The 21604-nt window shown below is 40.7% G+C and overlaps 1 protein-coding gene across 1 annotated transcript; it reads right to left on the bottom strand.

Moving 5' to 3' along the window:
• Positions 1–1986: 1986 nt before the first annotated feature.
• On the bottom strand, positions 1987–10113 carry TAF13 (TATA-box binding protein associated factor 13). The gene is made up of 4 exons (XM_061410967.1): positions 10006–10113; positions 9132–9210; positions 4544–4641; positions 1987–3462 (listed from the first exon to the last, which is right to left on the bottom strand). The coding sequence occupies exons 1-4, from the start codon at positions 10030–10032 to the stop codon at positions 3292–3294; spliced, it is 375 nt and encodes a 124-aa protein (XP_061266951.1). The 5' UTR covers positions 10033–10113; the 3' UTR covers positions 1987–3291.
• Positions 10114–21604: the final 11491 nt, after the last annotated feature.

Raw genomic sequence — 21604 nt, 5'->3', positions numbered from 1 at the left:
AAAGAGCCACAACACCTTACTGTTAGAATTCAGTTAATAAGCAAGCTCATGAATCAAGTCAGTGCACACTTGTTATGTCTATCTGCCCAATCTCTCTTTCCCTTTCTTGCTAATAGCAGTACCGAGCTCCCAGCCCCACTCTAAGCCCTTCTTCACAAGGAGGTAGGGCATGAGATCCAGGCTATAACACAACTTCTTCCTAGCCGAAGAATAATGACCAAAGCCAGGACAGCCACACCCTTTGCTTGAAATCTTCGGTATTTGGAAGTAAAGTACTCTCTTGATCAGGAGTTGTACGGATGGAGCCCTAGAACTGCTAGCTATCTTATTCCTTGATACACTGAGGCTCCTAAGAGAGTAAAACCAAAACTAGGATAAAGATGGGCAGAGTCATGATTCTCTTCAAGCATTTAGATCCAGTGAAAAATGAAGTCAACTCCATCCTTTTTTTCTCTCCTTTCAATTGGATAAGCCAATAAATTGTTTTTTCTGCTTATGTTATTTTTAAGTCCTAACACTCACAACCTAAAAAGTTTTAATACAATTCTCAAAAAATTTCTTAATGCCAGGGTCATTAGCAAAATAGTAAGACATGCAGGTCAGGAAGCAACAGTTAGAACTGGACATGGAACAACAGACTGCTTCCAAATAGGAAAAGGAGTACGTTAAGGCTGTGTATTGTCACCCTGCTTATTTAACTTATATGCATTGTACATCATGAGAAACGCTGGGCTGGAAGAAGCACAAGCTGGAATCAAGATTGCCGGGAGAAATATCAATAACCTCAGATATGCAGATGATACCACCCTTATGGCAGAAGGTGAAGAAGAATTAAAGAGCCTCTTGATGAAAGTGAGAGGAGAGTGAAAAGTTGACTTAAAACTCAACATTCAGAAAACGAAGATCATGGCATCCGGTCCCATCACTTCATGGCAATTAGATGGGGAAACAGTGTCTAACTTTATTTTTCTGGGTTCCAAAATCACTACAGATGGTGACTGCAGCCATGAAATTAAAGGACGCTTATTCCTTGGAAGGAAAGTTATGACCAACCTTAACAGCATATTAAAAAGGCCTGGCATGCTGTGGTTCATGAGGTGGCAAAGAGTCAGACATTACTTTGTCCACTAAGGTCCGTCTAGTCAAGGCTATGGTTTTTCCAGTAGTCATGTATGGATATGGAGTTGGACTATAAAGCAAGCTGAGCGCCAAATAATTGATGCTTTTGAACTGTGGTGTTGGAGAAGACTCTTGAGAGTCTCTTGGACTGCAAGGAGATCCAACCAGTCCATCCTAAAGGAGATCAGTGCTGAGTCTTCATTGGAAGGACTGATGCTGAAGCTGAAACTCCAATACTTTGGCCACCTGATGTGAAGGGCTGACTCATTTGAAAAGACCCTGATGCTGGGAAAGATTGAGGGCAGGAGAAGGAGACAACAGAAGATGAGATGGTTGGATGGCATCACTGACTCGATAGACATGAGTTTGGGTAAGCTCTGGGAGTTAGTGATGGAAAGAAAGGCCTGGCATGCTGTGGTTCATGGAGTGGCAAAGAGTCAGACACAACTGAGCGACTTAACTGAACTGAATCCCCAAATGACTATCCTGAAGAAAGGACTTTTAATGTGGTGGTTAAGGTTAAATGAGGTCAGAAGGATAGAACCTTTATCCCACAGAACTGGTGGCCTTATAACAGGGAGAAACAACAGAGGTGTCTCTCAGCCATGTGAGCACAGGGAGAAGGCAGCTATCTGCAGTCCAGGAAGACTCCTTACCAGTACCTGACCTGTTGGCATCCTGATCTCAAGACTTCCAGTCTGCAGAACTGTGAAAACATAAATTTCCATTGTTTAAGCCAGCTACTCAGTCTGACATTTTTGTTATGGGAGCCCAAGTTGACTAATACAGGCACCCAGTATAACTCCCCTATGGCAGGTTACCACAAGGTCCTTCTTCCGGGTCAAGCAGACTCTTGACTAGCAAAAATAGTAATATACTGATCTTTTATTATTCCACGCTCAATCTTGATTTCAGTTTAAAGTAGGTTTTTAACTGGTTTTTGCTTTTTCAAATAAAAATATCAGCCCAGGTATCTTGAATCTCACAATCAATTCAGGAGCATTATAAGAATACAGAAAAAAAGTTTTTAGTGAATTATAAGGGAGAGAAAAGCTGATAAATCATATAGTCAAACTCAAGCAGTAATCCTTTTAATTTTTCATACTTTATTCTCTATATTGATAGGTTAAGAAAGTGAAATCTTCCTAAGTACTGATTCATAGATAATGCTTATAAGCAGCACACAAAACATTCAGTTTCACAAAGAGTAATATCCAGTGATCCCTTTAAATGCAATTTTAATCCTTACTTTCAGCTAAGTGCAAGAATAATACAATGAGCTAAATACACACAAAACTTGTGAACTACAGAAGTGGTTTCCATAGCCACACATGGTTTTAGTCAAGTATGCATTTTCAGAATAAATAAATACTAACAAATATGTTAATAAAACACTACCTCAAATGCTTACCTGCCATCAACTTTTCAGCAATGCCATTCCTGCTACTGAAAGCACTTTCAGAAGTTTTAATCTGACCTGGGAAAATGAGTTCTTTTAAAATCTGACAAACAGTATAGTATAAACCCCAAAGATTTTTAATCCAGTATGTCTTCCAACACAGAACCATTCATAGGAAATGCTTAGTTTCTCAAAAAATAAAAAAATTACTCTTATCTAAAGAAGAGTATTAAAACAAATCATCTTAAGACAAATAAACACTCCTACAAAACGCTGTATTTTCTAATATTGTTTTCTCCTTAAAAGAAACACAAACCAGTTCACCATCTTTTAATAACTTACACTACTTTGGTCTAAAAGCTTTAGAAATATATGAAACACATCTTAGCTATCAAAGCCAAAGGTGCCATTTAGATTTCACACATTAAACAGCTACAGTACAACCTACAATGGCACAAATATACATAAATATTAATTCATCATTGAGAGGGTCAAGAGTCATAAGAAACTGAATGGTTTGCAAACCAAAGGTACTTTGACTTACATGTGGTCATTAAAATCTAATATGTAATTCAAGTAGGGTAATATAATGGCAGGTAATTAAAGGCTCATATATCACTCTAAAATTGAAAACATGAAAATAAAGCCTGAAAACTTTGTGGTTCTCCATTTTTCATTCACATGGTTAGGTATCAGGGCCTTACTATGGAAAATACAGTTATTAAGTATGGTTTCTCCAGAAGATAATGAAGCTTCAGAAAGTACAAAAGGTGTCAAGATCCATAGTTTGCTTCATCAAATGCTTTTCTAGCGCGTTTCAATTCTTCATTCATAGTAAGCAAATCTTTAACCCTAGCAAACTTTCTTGGGTCCTTTCGAATCAAGAAGACGATATCTTCAACTTGTACCCGACCTTGTCTTCCAATTGACATTGCCTTATGAGTCTATTACAAAGAAACATATTAAATTCAATTAATTTTTCAAAAATCTAATGTTTTATTTTTTTAATTACAATGCTAGTGAGTTTGAAGCCTTCTCTTCTAATTATTATAGCTATTCATTTGTGAGTTGTCTATTAATGTTCTTTGTCCACTTTCTACCATTATTAGCAATGTTTCAGTGCTATATAGACTTTTTTACACTAAAGACATTAAAACTATCAAATCCATTGATGTTTCTTTTTGTATTTTGATATACATAGTTGATCTTCATTTGTATAAAATGATTTTGTAATTTCTCTGTAACCACCCACTTCATTTAAACTTTGTGTCCATCTTGGTAGCTAATAAATATTGATGGCTTTCCTTTAGACAAATCTCATCCCCTACCATTACATAGTCATACTATGTAAAACCAAAAACTCCTTGCAGCATTATTTCTAATGACTGAAAAAAAAAAGAAACTAAATATTTAATAAGGCATTGAACAAATTTGAGTACATCTAGCCAATTAATATTGTGAAGCCATCAAAAATATTAAAAGTATTATGCAGTGACACACAGAAACGTGGTAGACTTACCCAAGTGAGAAAGCAGGCTCTATGACTGTATGTACTACATGATTTCAATTTTGTAAAGTTTTAAAATATGTGTAAAAAGACAAAAGAATATTCACAAAAATCTCAGCATCAGTTATCCCTTGGTAGAAGGGTTATAGCTTTTTATTTTCTTCTGGGCACTCTTTAATACTTTCTAAATTTAATATTACTTTTATAAGCAGAAAAAGATTTTTAAAAATGCATACTCTCTGACCCAGTAATTTTACTTCTATTATTCTTTATGAAGGAAATAATCCAAAACAAAGGGTAAAAATTCACAGGAACTGAACACAGCCAAACTCCGTATACCCATATACATGCATATATATCTCCCTCCATCCTTAATTATAAACGGTAACCAGAAACTTCCACAAAACAGGGACTCAAATGAATAGTTTTTCAAAAGAATGTCACAGTTCTATTCTAAAAGTTAGAATTTCAAATCCACTCCTCAGTTAACTAAGGCCAGTTAAAAAAAAAAGTCTTACCATTTCAGTGATGAACTCTATGACAAGGTCTTCAAGAATATCTACTGATTCAGTATAAGGATTCTGGTCATCTCCAAACCCATACATCATACACCGTACTATAAAAAGAACAATCATTTTTGTTTACTTAAAAGAACTTGACTTACACTTTTTTCATATTAGAATTGAACCAAGGTATAGAAGATATTGGTATAAAAGTATATTTACATTATATTTGTTGTCTCCAAGTATGAATTTTGGTGTGAAAGGTATTAATCACTAGCTCATAAGCAACTTTTCTTACCTAGCCTTCCCTAGGTAGAAACTACCCTTCTCGCCTAGCTACCGAACCCTGATATCAATATTCTTCCCTAACCTCTATTATCTACTCACCAACAACCCCAGAATACCTTTAAGTAGGAAACTTCTTGGCAGGAAAAGCATGAGTAGCAATGGTTTAAGTTATGTTTTTGGGGGGAGGAGGGCTGGAAAAAAGAAGGCAAAATCCTTTATGATACAACTATAAGGAAGAGGACATAAGAGAAAGCTCCAATTACCTTCTTACAGGAAGAACTGGTTAATCAAAAGGAGAAAGCAAAAGCTTATAATACAGAATCTTGACATTTTATTCCCTGGATCAAAGCAACGCCAGTGAAGCCCTTTTAGGCTTCATAGAAAATGCAAAAGAGAAGAAAAGTATAATACAAAGTAATAAAAGTAACTGCTAATAGGTAAAACCCTTCATGGATCACTGTCTTCTCTTGGTGAAAGGGCTTTCGTACCTCAATGAAGCTGAGTCATGCACACAGAGCCATGCAAGACGGATGGGTCATAGGGAGAGTTCTGACAAAACGTGATCCAGTGGAGGAAAGAAAAGCAAACTACCACAGTATACCTGCCACTGAGAACCCTATGAATTGTATAAAGAGGCAAAAAAGATATCACACCAAAAGATGAGTCCCCCAGGTCGGAAGGTATCCAATACGCTACTAGGGAGGACAACTACTAATAGCTTCAGAAAGAATGAAGCAGCTGGGCCAAAGTGGAAACAACACTCAGTTGTGGATGTGTCTGGTGATGAAAGTAAAATCCAATGTTGTAAAGAACAGTATTGCATAGGAACGTGGAATGCTAGGTCCATGAATCAAGGTAAACTGGATGTGGTCAAGCAGGAGATGGCAAAGAGTAAACACCAACATCTTAGGAACCAGTGAACTAAAATGGATGGGAGAGGGCGAATTTAATTCAGATGACCATTATATCTACTACTGTGGGCAAGAATGCCATAGAAGAAATCAAGAAGCCCTCATAATCAACAAAAGAGTCCAAAATGCAGTACTTGGGTGCAACCTCAAAAACAATAGAATGATCTTGGTTTGTTTCCAAAGCAAACCATTCAATATCACAGTAATTCAAGTCTTTGGCCCAACCATTTATATATCCCTTACTGTGTGCCAGCCATTGTTGTAAGCTCATTTAATCCTCATGACAATTCTGTGAAATAGAAACCACTATTATCCCCATTATATACAGATGAGAAAACTGAGGCACAAAGTTAAGTAATTTACCCAAGGTCACACAGCTAGTGAGACTCAACTTGAATTTAAACTCAGAGAATCTGGCTCCAGAATCTATACTCCTACCCACAACACTTAACATTTCTTCGTAATTTAGGGCAGATGGGATCCATATGGCTTCTTATCCTATAGTCTATAAATTCCCAATCAGTCCACAGACAAGCTTTGAGAAGTCCTGGAACCCTACTGAAATTATATAGAAAAATTTTATACATTACTTGTGTGTGCACTTTTTCTGGAAGAAAAATCAATTTGGATCAGATTCTCAAAGGGGTATGGTATATATGTGTATGTGTGTGTGCTTAGTCGCTCAGTCATTTCCAACTCTTTGCAACCCCATGAATTGTAGCCTGCCAGGCTCCTCCATCCATGGGAATTCTCCGGGCAAGAATACTGGAGGGGGTTGCCATGCCCTCCCCCAAGGGACCTTCCCGACCCAGGGATTGAACCCAGGTCTCCCCCACTGCAGGCAGATTCTTTACCATCTGAGCCATCAGGGAAGCCCAAAAGGGGTATATAAATACTAAGAAATTCTGTCATGTTAGAAATGTTTTCTATTTTGATCTGACTGCTGGTTGTAAGTATATACAAAATTCATCAAGCCGTTCAGTAAAGATTAGTATAATTCACTGTATGTAAGTTTTACGTTTAAAAAAGGCGGGGGGGCGGGGGGCGGGAATTAGGCCTTTAAAAAAGGCCCTGGTGGTCCAGTGACTAAGACACTCCACGCTCCCAATGCAGGGGGCCCAGATTCCATCCCTGGTCAGGGAACTAGATCCCACATGCTGCACCTAAAGATCCAGCGTCCAGCAACAAAGAGCCAGCACAGCCAAATATGTAAACAACAAAAGAAAGAAAAAAAAAGGGAAGGGACTCCTAGAACACTTCTAAAAGTAGGAAGGAGTACATTAAGAATAAGTCCTAAAAAAGAAAAGAGTAATTCCTACTTAGGAGAAGCAAAAGCAGGCAGAACTACGAAGAAAGCAGACCAGGCCCGTGGAAGAAAAGAAAGGGATGACCTAGAAGCCAGTCTGGGATAGAGAAGTGCCCTGGAGGGTTTATCCTGGCAAGAATCTTTAGGTTCAGATACAGGAGGGAGAAAACAAACACAAGAGGCAATATTTTCTCCCTTCTCTCTTTTTTGGGATTCTGGAAAAAAAAATTTTTTTTGTTTTTAAGATAATTTCAGACTTAAAGAAGGGCTGCAAAAATAGCATGGAGTTCCAGAATCCCTATACCCAGTTTCCCCTTATGTTAACATCTTACACAACCAAAGACATTTATCAAAACTAAGAAATTAACACTGGTACAAGTACAGAACTTACTCAGATTGTACCAGTTTTTCCACTAGTGTACTTTTTCTGTTCCAGGATCCCACACTATTTAGTTGTTGTGTCTCCTTAGCTTCCTCTGTTCTGTAACAGTTCCTCAAACTTTCCTTGTCTTTTACAACCTTGATACTTCTGAAGAATACTGGTCAGTTATCTCATAGCGTGTCCTTCAGCTTCGGTTTGTCTGATGTTTCCTCATGATTAGGTTGTGGTTATGCATTATTAGAAAAGGAATCACAGTGATGATGGACCTCTTAATGCACCACATCAGGGGTACCTAGTGTCAACATATATTACTGGTGATACTAACTTTGATCACCTGACTAAAGTAATGTCTGCCAGGACTGGATTCTCCACTATAAATTTAATATTTTCTCTTAAATATTTTGAAGAAAATACGTCATTAACATTGTGATGGGGAGAATTCATCAGTAGGGAAATATACTTCACTGGAAAAGGAAAAACCTAGTAGATAGGAAGTATGTAAACTGTATTTGGTTAAAGAGTCTGTAAAGACATAAACAAATAGAGAAGTGGATGCTTTGAAATTTTGTGTTATATTAGCAAAAACATTTTTTTTAAACAAAAAATGTCTAGGAGAACAGATCTTGGTCAAGTAAGATACATGAAAATTCAGGTAAGACAAAGAAACAGCTGTGAAGATTCCGAATTCTTGTCATCACAAAAATAAAGAAATCCAAGTGGAACAAAGGCTCTGGTAAGAAGTATCCAAGCATCACTCTGCGACGCTCTGGTGTAGTAACCCTCTTACGCCCTCCTAAGAAGTAACTAACTGTGTTAGTCACTCAGTCGTGTCGACTCTTTGCAACCCCAAGGACTGTAGCCCGCCAGGCTTCTCTGTCCCTGGAATTCTCCAGGGAAGAATACTGGAGTGGAGTGCCATTCTCTCCTCCAGAGGAACTTCCCAATCCAGGGATCAAACCCTGGTCTCTTGCCTCGCAGGCAGATTCTTCACCGTTTGAGGTACAGGGAAGTCTCCACAAGTAAAACCGTATGCGAATGGAGTAAATAACATCAGAAATGGAATAATGAGTGGTCAACTTTAGGTAAAAAATTGAGATATAGGAAAGGATCTGAATGGCTTAAAAAAACCAAACTACTTGACTCTGTAGTTTCAAGAGCATTTAGGAACTGCTTATGTCGGAACTGGCATAAGTAAACCAAGTGTTCCATGTGTTGCCTGATCTACACTCAGCCATAACTATGTATAAAGGACCAGGATTGGAAGATGAAGAGCATGTTCTCATGGTGCCTTTCAGGTGCTGGCCTGAATCATCAGTAGTAGAAGCAGCTCTTCTTGCCACTGCCATAAAAGGTTAAACCTGTCTACCGAGGGAGAATAGACCCAACTTAATTCCTACCCTCAGACCTGTTCAGGATCCAACAGAACCTTCCGCTTACAGTCAAAGGAGTCCCTGCTCCAACTGATGAAAGATAAGGGACAGGTAAAGTAACGGAGGTATGTTCTTACTTAGGACACTGATCACACGTATTTACTTAAAAAATTTAAAAACGTATGTCTGTGTGAGCCCATATATACACCCACATATATAAATATATAAATTGGGGTTAGGATCATTACTATCTATGAATCACAGGTTAAACAGAATTTATACGCAAGTCTGAGAATACTGTCCCTGCAAAGAAACTCTTAAAAAATCATTGTCAAGTACTACTTACATTCTTTAGAAAAAAGTCTCTTTCTTTTACCCTGTCCACCTTCTGCACCTCCTCCAATTTCTTCATTTTCTTCCTCAAACTGGAAGTTAAAATGTATAGATATGTCAAATACTGCTTCTGACATTTTAATAATTAACTTTTTTTTTTTACATCTTCAACACCAATATCATGCCAGAAAGCCTAAAACAAGCAGCAAAAAACAATGAAACTTTAGCATTTTGGGGGCATTAAAACTATCTCGCCCAACTTCAGACTCACGCAGGAGTGGCTTCTACAATGCCCCTAACAATCGTACTGCCTCTCCTGGGGGAGTTCCAACGACCATACATTTTTTTTTTTTTTTAAAGAAAGTTGGTCTATTTCTAGATAGTTTTACTATTAAAAGAGTTGATATTGAATGAAAGCAAGCAAAACTAGTATTTGTTAAGCATTTCTTACACAGTGCTAAGAACATTCCTCAAGTAAACCTTAAGCCTATTTTATGTCATGAAACCTGAGGCTCAATTACTTGCTCAGTGAATTGAGTCCATTATTTTTCCACTATTTTACAGTAAGTGTACAGTTTTCTTAGCACTTGAATTGTTGTTGCATAATGAGCCCTAACAAATGCTAGCTTTGCCCTCTGATGATTCTCTAAGTGATTCAAAGGGTATCTGGCAAATATGAACCAAAAGTAAAGGGCGGGGAGCCACCTACTCCTCCTGCCCCGCTTACAAAAAGGATGAATCAGAAGAAAAAGGCTAGCCCGGGGAGAAGTCCCCGATTCTCTCAGCAGAATCACCGAGGTAAAGAAGCCCAATTCTCCACTGTGCTTCCGCTACTGTGCTCGAGATAGTAAATTAAAAAGCGGGTTGGAACAGAGGCAGTCACTCACGGTGGGATCCTCTTCTTCATCTGCCATCCCACCAGCCAGCCACCTCCTCAGCGCGCCCGCCTCCCTCGGAGAGCTTTTTACTACTTCCGCTGCCTCATTTCCGGTGACGGGCGGGGCCGGGGCGGGGCCTAGCTGAGCCCCACCTATGGAAGAAGAACAAGCACGTCCCGCCCAGCGGTGAAACCTGAGCAGCGAAGGATAAAGTCTCTGAAAGTAGGAATTAAATATTAGCATAGAAAAGGGATGAGCTAGATGGAGAGTATCTCGTTGTCACCTTGAACTTGCTTCAGCGTATCAGATCACTGCTTCCTGATTCGGTACTGCGAAGCTTTGGATCATTGAGGGGCTAGCCAGGGGTGAATTTAAACAATTTGAACAACTTAGAGTTCCACTGTGATTTATTGCCAGGACTTCTCTGGTGACTCACTGGTAAAGAATCTGTTTTCAGTGGAAGACCTGGGTCCGATCTCTGTGTAGGAAAGATCCCTTGGAGAAAGAAATGGCAAACCACTCCAGTATTCTTGCCTGGGAAATCCCAAGGACAAAGGAGCCTGGCTGGCTGCAGTCCAATTCAGTTCAGTCGCTCAGTCGTGTCCGACTCTTTGCCACCCCATGAACCAGAGCACGCCAGGCCTCCCTGTCCATCACCAGCTCCCGGAGTTTACCCAAACTCATGTCCATTGAGTCAGTGATGCCATCCAACCATCTCATCCTCTGTCGTACCACTCTTCTGCCCTCAATTTTTCCAGGCATCAGGGTCTTTTCAAATGAGTCAGCCCTTCGCATCAGGGGGCCAAAGTATTGGAGTTTCACCTTCAACATCAGTCCTTCCAATGAACACCCAGGACTGATCTCCCTAAGGATGGACTGGTTGGATCTCCTTGCAGTGCAAGGGACTCTCAAGAGTCTTCTCCAACACCACAGTTCAAAAGCATCAATTCTTCGGCGCTCAGCTTTCTTGACAGTCCAACTCTCACATCCATACACGACTACTGGAAAAACCATAGCCTTGACTAGACTGGCCTTTGTTGGCGAAGTAATGTCTCTGCTTTTGAATATGCTGTCTAGGTTGGTCATAACTTTCCTTCCAAGAAGTAAGCATCTTTTAATTTCATGGCTGCAATCACCATCTACAGTGATTTTGGAGGCCATAAAAATAAAGTCAGCCACTGTTTCCCCATCTATTTCCCATGAAATGATGGAACCGGATGCCATGATCTTTGTTTTCTGAATGTTGAACTTTAAGCCAACTTTTTCACTCTCCTCTTTCACTTTCATCAAGAGGCTCTTTAGTTCCTCTTCACTTTCTGCCATAAGGGTGGTGTCATCTGCATATCTCAGGTTATTGATTTTCTCCCAGCAATCTTGATTCCAGCTTGTGCTTCTTCCAGCCCAGCGTTTCTCATGATGTACTCTGCATATAAGTTAAATAAGCAGAGTGATGATATACAGCCTTAACGTACTCCTTTTCTTATTCGGAACCAGTCTGTTGTTCCATGTCCAGTTCTAACTGTTGCTTCCTGACCTGCATACAGGTTTCTCAAGAGGCAGGTCAGGTGGTCTGGTATTCCCATCTCTTGAAGAATTTTCCACAGTTTATTGTGATCCACACAGTCAAAGGCTTTGGCATTGTCAATAAAGGAGAAAGAGATGTTTTTCTGGAACTCTCTTGCTTTTTCGATGATCCAGCAGATGTTGGCAATTTGATCTCTAGTTCCTCTGCCTTTTCTAAATCCAGCTTGAACATCAGGAATTTCATGGTTCACGTATTGCTGAAGCCTGGCTTGGAGAATTTTGAGCATTACTTTACTAGCATGTGAGATGAGTGCAATTGTGCGGTAGTTTGAGCATTCTTTGGCATTGCCTTTCTTTGGGATGGGAATGAAAACTGACCTTTTCCAGTCCTGTGGCCACTGCTGAGTTTTCCAAATTTGCTGGCATATTGAGTGCAGCACTTTCACAGCATCATCTTTCAGGATTTGAAATAGCTCAACTGGAATTCCATCACCTCCACTAGCTTTGTTCGTAGTGATGCTTTCTAAGGCCCACTGGACTTCACATTCCAGGATGTCTGGCTCTAGGTAAGTAATCACACCATGGTGATTATCTGGGTCGTGAAGATCTTTTTTTGTATAGTTCTTCTGTGTATTCTTGCCATCTCTTCTTAATATCTTCTGCTTCTGTAAGGTCCATACCATTTCTGTCCTTTATTTAGCCCATCTTTGCATGAAGTAGTCCCTTGGTATCTCTGATTTTCTTGAAGTGATCTCCAGTCTTTCCCATTCTATTGTTTTCCTCTGTTTCTATGCATTGATCACTGAGAAAGGCCTTCTTATCTCTCCTTGCTATCCTTTGGAACTCTGCATTCAGATGCTTATATCTTTCCTTTTCTCCCGTGCTTTTCACTTCTATTCTTTTCACAGCTATTTGTAAGGCTACAGTCCATGGGGTTGAAAAGAGTTGGGTACAACTGAGCAACTAACACACACGTGACTTATTGCCAAACTCTTTATTGGTTATTGAGGATACTGTACTTCACTACCAGTTCTCACAGCCTTGTCTAACTCAATGAAACTAAGCCATGCCCGTGGGGCAACCCAAGACAGGTGGGTCATGGTGGAGAGATCTGACAGAATGTGGTCCACTGGAGAAGGGAATGGCAAACTACTTCAGTATTCTTGCCTTGAGAACCCCAGGAACAGTATGAAAAGGCAAAATGATAGGATACTGAAAGAGAAACTCCCCAGGTCAGCAGGTGCCCAATATACTACTGGAGATCAGTGGAGAAATAACTCCAGAAAGAATGAAGGGATGGAGCCAAAGCAAAAAGAATACCCAGCTGTGGATGTGACTGGTGATAGAAGCAAGGTCTGATGCTGTAAAGAGCAATATTGCATAGGAACCTGGAATGTCAGGTCCATGAATCACGGCAAATTGGAAGTGGTCAAATAAGAGATGGCAAGAGTGAATATCGACATTCTAGGAATCAGCGAACTGAAATGGACTGGAATGGGTGAATTTAACTCAGATGACCATTATATCTACTACTGCGGGCAGGAATCCCTCAGAAGAAATGGAGTAGCCATCATGGTCAACAAAAGAGTCTGAAATGCAGTACTTGGATGCAATCTCAAAAACGACAGAATGATCTCTGTTCGTTTCCAAGGCAAACCATTCAATATCACATTAACCCAAGTCTATGCCCCAACCAGTAAAGCTGAAGAAGCTGACGTTGAACGGTTCTATGAAGACCTACAAGACCTTTTAGAACTAAAACCCAACAAAGATGTCCTTTTCATTATAGGGGACTGGAATGCAAAAGCAGGAAGTCAAGAAACACCTGGAGTAACAGGCAAATTTGGCCTTGGAATACGGAATGAAGCAGGGCAAAAACTAATAGAGTTTTGCCAAGAAAATGCACTGGTCATAGCAAACACCCTCTTTCAACAACACAAGAGAAGACTCTACACATGGACATCACCAGATGGTCAACACCGAACTCAGACTGATTATATTCTTTGCAGCCAAAGATGGAGAAGCTCTATACAGTCAACAAAAACAAGATCGGGAGCTGACTGTGGCTCAGACAATGAACTCCTTATTGCCAAATTCCGACTTAAATTGAAGAAAGTAGGGAAAATCACTAGACCATTCAGGTATGACCTAAATCAAATCCCTTATGATTATACAGTGGAAGTGAGAAATAGATTTAAGGGCCTAGATCTGATAGATAGAGTGCCTGATGAACTATGGAATGAGGTTCATGACACTGTACAGGAGACAGGGATCAAGACCATCCCCATGGAAAAGAAATGCAAAAAAGCAAAATGGCTGTCTGGGGAGGCCTTACAAATAGCTGTGAAAAGCAAAGGAGAAAAGGAAAGATATAAGCATCTGAATGCAGAGTTCCAAAGAATAGCAAGAAGAGATAAGAAAGACTTCCTCAGTGATCAATGCAAAGAAATAGAGGAAAACAACAGAATGGGAAAGACTAGAGATCTCTTCAAGAAAATTAGAGATACCAAGGGAACATTTCATGCAAAGATGGGCTCAATAAAGGACAGAAATGGTATGGACCTAACAGAAGCAGAAGATATTAAGAAGAGGTGGCAAGAATACACAGAAGAACTGCACAAAAAAGATCTTCACGACCCAGATAATCATGATGGTGTGATCACTGACCTAAAGCCAGACATCCTGGAATGTGAAGTCCAGTGGGCCTTAGAAAGCATCACTATGAACAAAGCTAGTGGAGGTGATGGAATTCCAGTTGAGCTATTTCAAATCCTGAAAGATGATGCTGTGAAAGTGCTGCACTCAATATGCCAGCAATTTTGGAAAACTCAGCAGTGGCCACAGGACTGGAAAAAGTCAGTTTTCATTCCTATCCCAAAGAAAGGCAATGCCAAAGAATGATCAAACTGCTGCACAATTGCACTCATCTCACATGCTAGTAAAGCAATGCTCAAAATTCTCCAAGCCAGGCTTCAGCAATATGTGAACCATGAAATTCCTGATGTTCAAGCTGGATTTAGAAAAGGCAGAGGAACCAGAGATCAAATTACCAACATCTGCTGGATCATCGAAAAAGCAAGAGAGTTCCAGAAAAACATCTATTTCTGCTTTATTGACTATGCCAAAGCCTTTGACTGTGTGGATCACAATAAACTGTGGAAAATTCTGAAAGACATGGGAATATCAGACCACCTGATCTGCCTCTTGAGAAATCTATATGCAGGTCAGGAAGCAACAGTTAGAACTGGACATGGAACAACAGACTGGTTCCAAATAGGAAAAGGAGTACGTCAAGGCTGTATATCATCACCCTGCTTATTTAACTTATATGCAGAGTACATCATGGGAAACGCTGGGCTGGAAGAAACACAAGCTGGAATCAAGATTGCTGGGAGAAATATCAATAACCTCAGATATGCAGATGATACCACCCTTATGGCAGAAAGTGAAGAGGAACTAAAGAGCCTCTTGATGAAAGTGAAAGAGGAGAGTGAAAAAGTTGGCTTAAAGCTCAACATTCAGAAAACTAAGATCATGGCATCCGGTCCCATCACTTCATGGGAAATAGATGGGGAAACAGTGGAAACAGTGTCAGACTTTATTTTTGGGGGCTCCAAAATCACTGCAGATGGTGATTGCAGCCATGAAATTAAAAGACACTTACTCCTTGGAAGGAAAGTTGTGACCAACCTAGATAGCATATTCAAAAGCAGAGACATTACTTTGCCAACAAAGGTTCATTTAGTCAAGGCTGTGGTTTTCCCTGTGGTCATGTATGGATGTGAGAGTTGGACTGTGAAGAAGGCTGAGCGCTGAAGAATTGATGCTTTTGAACTGTGGTGTTGGAGAAGACTCTTGAGAGTCCCTTGGACTGCAAGGAGATCCCACCAGTCCATTCTGAAGGAGATCAGCCCTGGGATTTCTTTGGAAGGAATGATGCTAAAGCTGAAACTCCAGTACTTTGGCCACTTCATTCGAAGAGTTGACTCATTGGAAAAGACTCTGATGCTGGGAGGGATTGGGGGCAGGAGGAGAAGGGGACGACAGAGGATGAGATGGCTGGATGGCATCACTGACTCGATGGACATGAGTCTGAGTGAACTCCGGGAGTTGGTGATGGACAGGGAGGCCTGGCGTGCTGCGATTCATAGGGTCGCAAAGAGTCGGACACGACTGAGCAACTCATCTGATCTGGAACATAACTTTGTCAATATATAAATACAAAGCGTTTTCTATGCTTTTAAGGTACATTGAATTTTCCTGGAATGCAGCTATGAGATAGTAGAAAGTATATATATTGGTCTCTGCCCAAACCTCCTCCTCCCTCCTCCACCTGCTTTCCTGGCCCAGAGCTCCTAAAATGCTTGTAATTTGTTAGGTGGCTTCTCTCGTGGCTCAGACAGTAAAGCGTCTGCCCGCAATGCAGGAGACCCAGGTTCGATCCCTGGGTCGGAAAGATCCTCTAGAGTAGGAAATGGCAACCCACTCCAGTATTCTTGCCTGGAAAATCTCATGGATGGAGCCTGGTAGGCTATAGTCCATGGGGTCGCAAAGAGTTGGACACGACTGAGCGACTTCACTTCACTGTCAAGAGCAGACAGGGAGGCTTGGTGTGCTGCAGCCCATAGAGTCACCAAGAGTTGGATACGACTTAGCAACTGAACAACAAAGAAGAGCACTAGGACAGTTCTGGTGTAGAGCTGGTCTTTGACATCCACTCTACAATCCCTCAACACACACACACACACACACACACACACACACACACAGGGCTACTAAAATCCTTGTAAATTTCTAAGTGATAACAGCATTAGGAGCATCTTTTGTTATAATGAGGCAACTCTGGGTGGGCTCCTGGATGGCTCTTGGATGGGAGCTGGTCACCAGAAAAACCAAGCCATGATTAGAAGCTTGGAATTGTCAGCCCTCTCCAGAGGAGGGGATAGGAACTAGAAATGGAATTAGTAATTAATCATACCTATACAAAGCACCACAGTTCCAGTAGTAGAAGGTTCAGAGAGCGTCCAGGTTGTGGAACACATCCACTTGCCTGGAAGATGATGCACCCCGAACTTCATGGAGGCAGAAGTCCTGTGCTCAGGACCCTCCCAGACCTTGCCCCATGTGTCTCTTCATCTGTATCCTTTATGATACCCTTTAATAAACTGACAAATGTGTTTCCCTGAATTTTGTGAGTTGTTCTAGGAAATAACCAAATCCAAGGGGGAGGAGGTCATGCAAAACTCTGATTTGTAGCCAGGTCACACAGAAGTTGTGGGTAGCCTGGGGCCCTACTACTATGCATCTAAAGTTAGGAGCACTCTTGTAGGACTGACCCCTTGATCAGTGGGGTCTGACACTAAAAAAAAGGGAAAGTGTTAGTTACTCAGTTATGTCTGACTCTGCGACCCCATGGACTTTAGCCCACCAGGCTCCTCTGTCCATGGGATTTTCCAGGCAAGAAGACTGGAGCAAGTAGTCATTTCCTCCTCCAGGAGGGGTCTTCCCGACCCAGGGATTGAACCCACATCTTTTGCATTGATAGGTGGATTCTTACACTGAGCCAGCCGGGAAACCCTATTGAAACACATGTTATTATAATTGACTATCTTTATTTTACCTTTATATTATAGTGAGGACATTACATTTTGTAGTTTTGTAGTTATGTGGGTAGTTAGGTTAGTTATTACTGTGAAACAAATTATCCCCAAACTTGGTCTGAAACAGTGACCATTTATCACACAGTTTCTGTGGATCAGGAATCTGAGTGCAATTCAGATGGATGCCTCTGGCTCAAGGTCCTTATGTTGCAGTCAAGGTGTTGGTTGGGCCTCAGTCTGATCTGAAGTATTGATGGGGAAGGATCCACTTCCAAAATCACGCACATTATTGTCAGCAGGATTCAGTTACTTCAGTTTGTCAGATTAAGGGCCTCAGTTCCTCACTGGCTTTCACCAGAGCCCTCCCTCCATTCCTTGCCATGTCAACTTCCTAGGGTAGCTGACAACATAGCAGCTGGCTTCTCTCACAGCAGGTGAGGGAGAGGACCAGGAAGAACACCCAAGACTACAGTTTTTTGGTAACCTAACCTAAACTTCGGAGAAGGCAATGGCACCCCACTCCAGTACTCTTGCCTGGAAAATCCCATGGACAGAGGAGCCTGGTAGGCTGCAGTCCATGGAGTCACTAAGAGTCGGACACGACTGAGCGACTTCACTTTCCCTTTTCACTTTCATGCATTGGAGAAGGAAATGACAACCCACTCCAGTGTTCTTGCCTGGAGAATCCCAGGGACAGGGGAGCCTGGTGGGCTGCCGTCTATGGGGTCGCACAGAGTCGGACACTACTGAAGCGACTTAGCAGCAGCAGCAGCAGCAGCAGTAAGTTATTTTTCAGCATTACCTTCACAAATTCTATAATCCAGTTCCACAAGGCCACTTTCAGTTATTCATGCAACAAATATTTACCAAGTGATGAACAGCACTTTAATGGGACTGTGGCAAAATCATGAAACTTACAGTGTAGGAGGGAGACATGAAAGAAATAGGTTCTGTATGCTTTTAGAAGTTTATGATGGGGAAAAGGGACTCAAGAAGGTCAGCAAAGCCTCCCGTGTGCAAATAATGTTTGAGCTGAGTCCTGAGAGATGTTTGGCAGTGAAAGAGGAAGGGAAAAGGGTCCTGTGCCCCAAACTTGGCCCATCTTCAAAGCTCTGCTTACACTACTTTCCCACTAGGCTACCTTTCTTTTCTATTAAAATGCTACATGCCTTTCAAGTCCAGCTAAACTGTCGGTTCCTCCCTAAAGCCTTTCGAGCTCTCCAGCTGAAAGCACTTCCTTACACTCCCACAGCACTTTTCATTTTCCTTCAATACTTCTTTCTACTGTATTTTCTGATTACTTATACACACAGCTTGTCTCATACACTAAATCTTAAAACTTATTAAGAACAGAGTCTGTTTCTTATTCACCTTTGAGCTCCCAAAGACTCGCACATTCCTTACTCTTAGAAGTTCCACAACAAATATTTGAAGCATAAATTAATGCCTGTTTGACATCCCTTTTCAAATATGTTGTAATTCAAATGAAGCTATTGTTACAAGCTGTGCCTTTGGGACTGGACTTACTCTTTGGTTAAACCAGAATGCCACAGTCATGGTCCCCATGACTGATTAGTGTTCGCCACAGGCACTGCAACAGTCTTAACAAATGGGCCACTGTTCTTGACTGACAGGTCTTTGGCAACAACTGCCCATCCTCCAGTGCAGGCTGAAATGAACTGACAAAGGACTGTCTGAATTGAGTCCCCAGGCAGTGGGGCTCTATTTATTCCTTGCATTTGAGCTGCAAGAGCCAGTGACCTAGACTTTAGCATGAGACTTTGGGACTTTTCAGGACAACAGAAACACTAATGCTTGGAACATGATCGTTAAAGATCAGAATCAGTGGACAGCATCCTAATGTGAGTCAGTGTGATAACAAGGGGAAGGGAACTTTGAAGTCAGACAGACTAGCTCTGTGACCTCACTCATGTGCCTTCTTTGAGCCTCAGATTTCTCACTGAATAACTATTCTGCAAAGCAGTTGTGAAGATCAAAGATAATGTCTTTTCATGCACAATGTCTGTGCTCTACTAAAATGTGTTTATACATCTATCTTCCCCAATATATTTTGTTTCCTGAGGGCAGAGACCCATTTTTTTTTTTTGCCTCTATATCTTGCAAAATTTAGCAAAGTGCCCAACACAGAGTAGACAATCATAATTATTTTTTAAACCAAAGAACAACAGTAATACCTAGCACTTATGGAGAACATATTTCATGCCACGTATTGTTGTAAACAGTAGTTTATTTAATCTTTTAATAACCCTAGAAAGGAGCAATCATTATAACCCAATTTTACAGACAGAAAGCAGAATATAATTTTAAAAAATATGAAATTCTTGGTATAACTAATTTTGAAATAAAAATCTGGTGAAGCTCATTTTATTCAATAAAAAAAGTAGAACACTTTGAGTATGGAAAAGAAAAAATATGGTGGAGGGAGAAGGAAGGAAGGAAATAAATGTAAGAGTGGGAAGAAAGGGTAGGAAAGAAAAACAGACACACATGGGAAAAAAAGAAAGAATAAGATGCTGTGGAATATCATCTTCTGAAATAATAAGTAAACAACCAATTACCCTTCATAGTTCTTCAACTATGATTTCTTTATCCTAAAACTTTGTTCTTAAACTCTGAGAGTGACTGGGAAAAAAAGACTTATCTTTCAGAGTTGGAGTGGTGTTCCATCTAGTGAAAAATGAGATGAAGTTACCTCCAAAAGAGTAGATATCATGAGCAAAAATATGACAGCAAAGAGTCCATCTGAAGAACACAGAACAAGTCTTTTCACAGCTGCAGCTTGAAGTCTGCATACAGGAAGGCCGTGAATAGCAGGGTAAGGAATTAGATACATATTCAGGAGGCAGAGGCTGCTGTTTAAGGAAACCACAGTCATGGTTTGAAGCAAAATTTTCTAGTTCTGAGTTCAGAAGACCAGAATTATTGTTCAAATCTGATACTGAGCAGTCCTTACCCTAAGCCTTAGATTATCTCTAAAATAGGGGTGATAACACAGTTGTGAGGATTAAATATTATGACAAGGTGTGTTTGCTTCAAAAAGGTAAAAAATGTTATACAAATGTAAGTTTTCACTGTTGAGGATTTAATTGATGCTTAAAGACTGAAATGATAACATCCACTATAGCGATGGATGTAGAATTGAAAAGTGGGGAGTCGGAACAACATTTTGTGGGGGAAAAAAAAGAGGAGTTAACTGATTAAAAGATAATTTACAAATTCTACAGTCAGTGATTAGGGGAAAAGGAATATTAATCATAGAAACAGGAAAGTCACAACGGGGCAAGTTTGACTTTCAACCTTTCAGATATCAGAAGAAAATCTACTAGAAATGTAGGACTGGAACTTGGATAGGACAACAACTTAAGACCTCTATACAGGGAATTCCCTGGCAGTGCAGTGGTTTAGGACTCCACGCTTTCATTGCAGAGAGCCCAGTTGTGCCAAGTGACAAAAAAACAAAAATGAAACACAAAACAAAACTCTACATAGAGGTGATAGTTGAAGCCATGGAACAGAATAGGTCACCAAGTAAGAATTACTAGTGAGAAAAACAGGGTGTGGGTATCTTAGGAACATCCATATTTACATGGAAAAAAGAATCTGGGTAAAGAGAAGACTCTTGAGAGTCCCTTGGACTGCAAGGAGATCCAACCAGTCCATCCTACAGGAGATCAGTCCTGGGTGTTCCTTGGAAGGACTGACATTAAAGCTGAAACTCCAATACTTTGGCCACCTGATGCGAAGAGCTGACCCATTTGAAAAGACCCTGATGCTGGGAAAGATTGAGGGCAGGAGGAGAAGGGGACGACAAAGGATGAGATGGTTGGATGGCATCACCGACTCAATGGACATGGGTTTGGGTGGACTCTGGGAGTTGGTGTTGGACAGGGAGGCCTGGCATGCTGCAGCTCATGGGGTTGCAAAGAGTCGGACACGACTGAGTGACTGAACTGAACTGAACTGAAAGAGAACAACGAAGTTGCAGGTCAAGGAGAATAGCACAATTCCATAGTATGTAACAAAGGAGAATTTTTCAAGATGAAGATGAACTACATGGTTCAGTCTAAGTTAGTGAATATGAATTTGTTTAGAATATAGAATAGTTTGGGGCTTTTATCCAGCTTTGGTGTAGGGAACTAACAGTTCGTGGCCAGTGATGATGGTGCTGGTACTGTTTTAGATAAATGTTGATGAAAAGTTCAAAGGCCAAGACAATTAGGGACTTTTCGGTTTTGTTTTGCTTTTGAGTAGTCCTTAGCAGTTCTTTGGGGCAGGGGGATTTGTCTGTGTGTATGGGCACAAAATCATTTGCTTGTCTTATTTGTTCTGTATGTCGTCTTCGTTTTTTGTTCTCCGTTTAAGCACATTTTCACAAGAAGTCTGTCCTCCAACAGGCCTTTTTTGACTTGCCCCTCTACTCCAGCTCCTAGGAGGCTTTGGTACCTTTTCTTCGGCGTAACCAA

This window comes from Bos javanicus, chromosome 3, assembly GCF_032452875.1.
Source record: "Bos javanicus breed banteng chromosome 3, ARS-OSU_banteng_1.0, whole genome shotgun sequence".
Classification (NCBI taxonomy): Eukaryota; Metazoa; Chordata; class Mammalia; order Artiodactyla; family Bovidae; genus Bos; species Bos javanicus.
The sequence above is the reverse complement of the archived record's forward strand: the minus strand, read 5'-3'. Positions and strand labels throughout refer to the sequence as shown.

Excerpts from the sequence above, each read along its gene's own strand:
- TAF13 (XM_061410967.1), bottom strand. The coding sequence starts at position 10,032 with ATGGCAGATGAAGAAGAGGATCCCACC. Across the intron at positions 9,211-10,005 it reads ATGAAGAAGAGGATCCCACC|TTTGAGGAAGAAAATGAAGA; the intron begins GTGAGTGACTGC and ends TTTAACTTCCAG. Across the intron at positions 3,463-4,543 it reads TAGAGTTCATCACTGAAATG|ACTCATAAGGCAATGTCAAT; the intron begins GTAAGACTTTTT and ends TCTTTGTAATAG.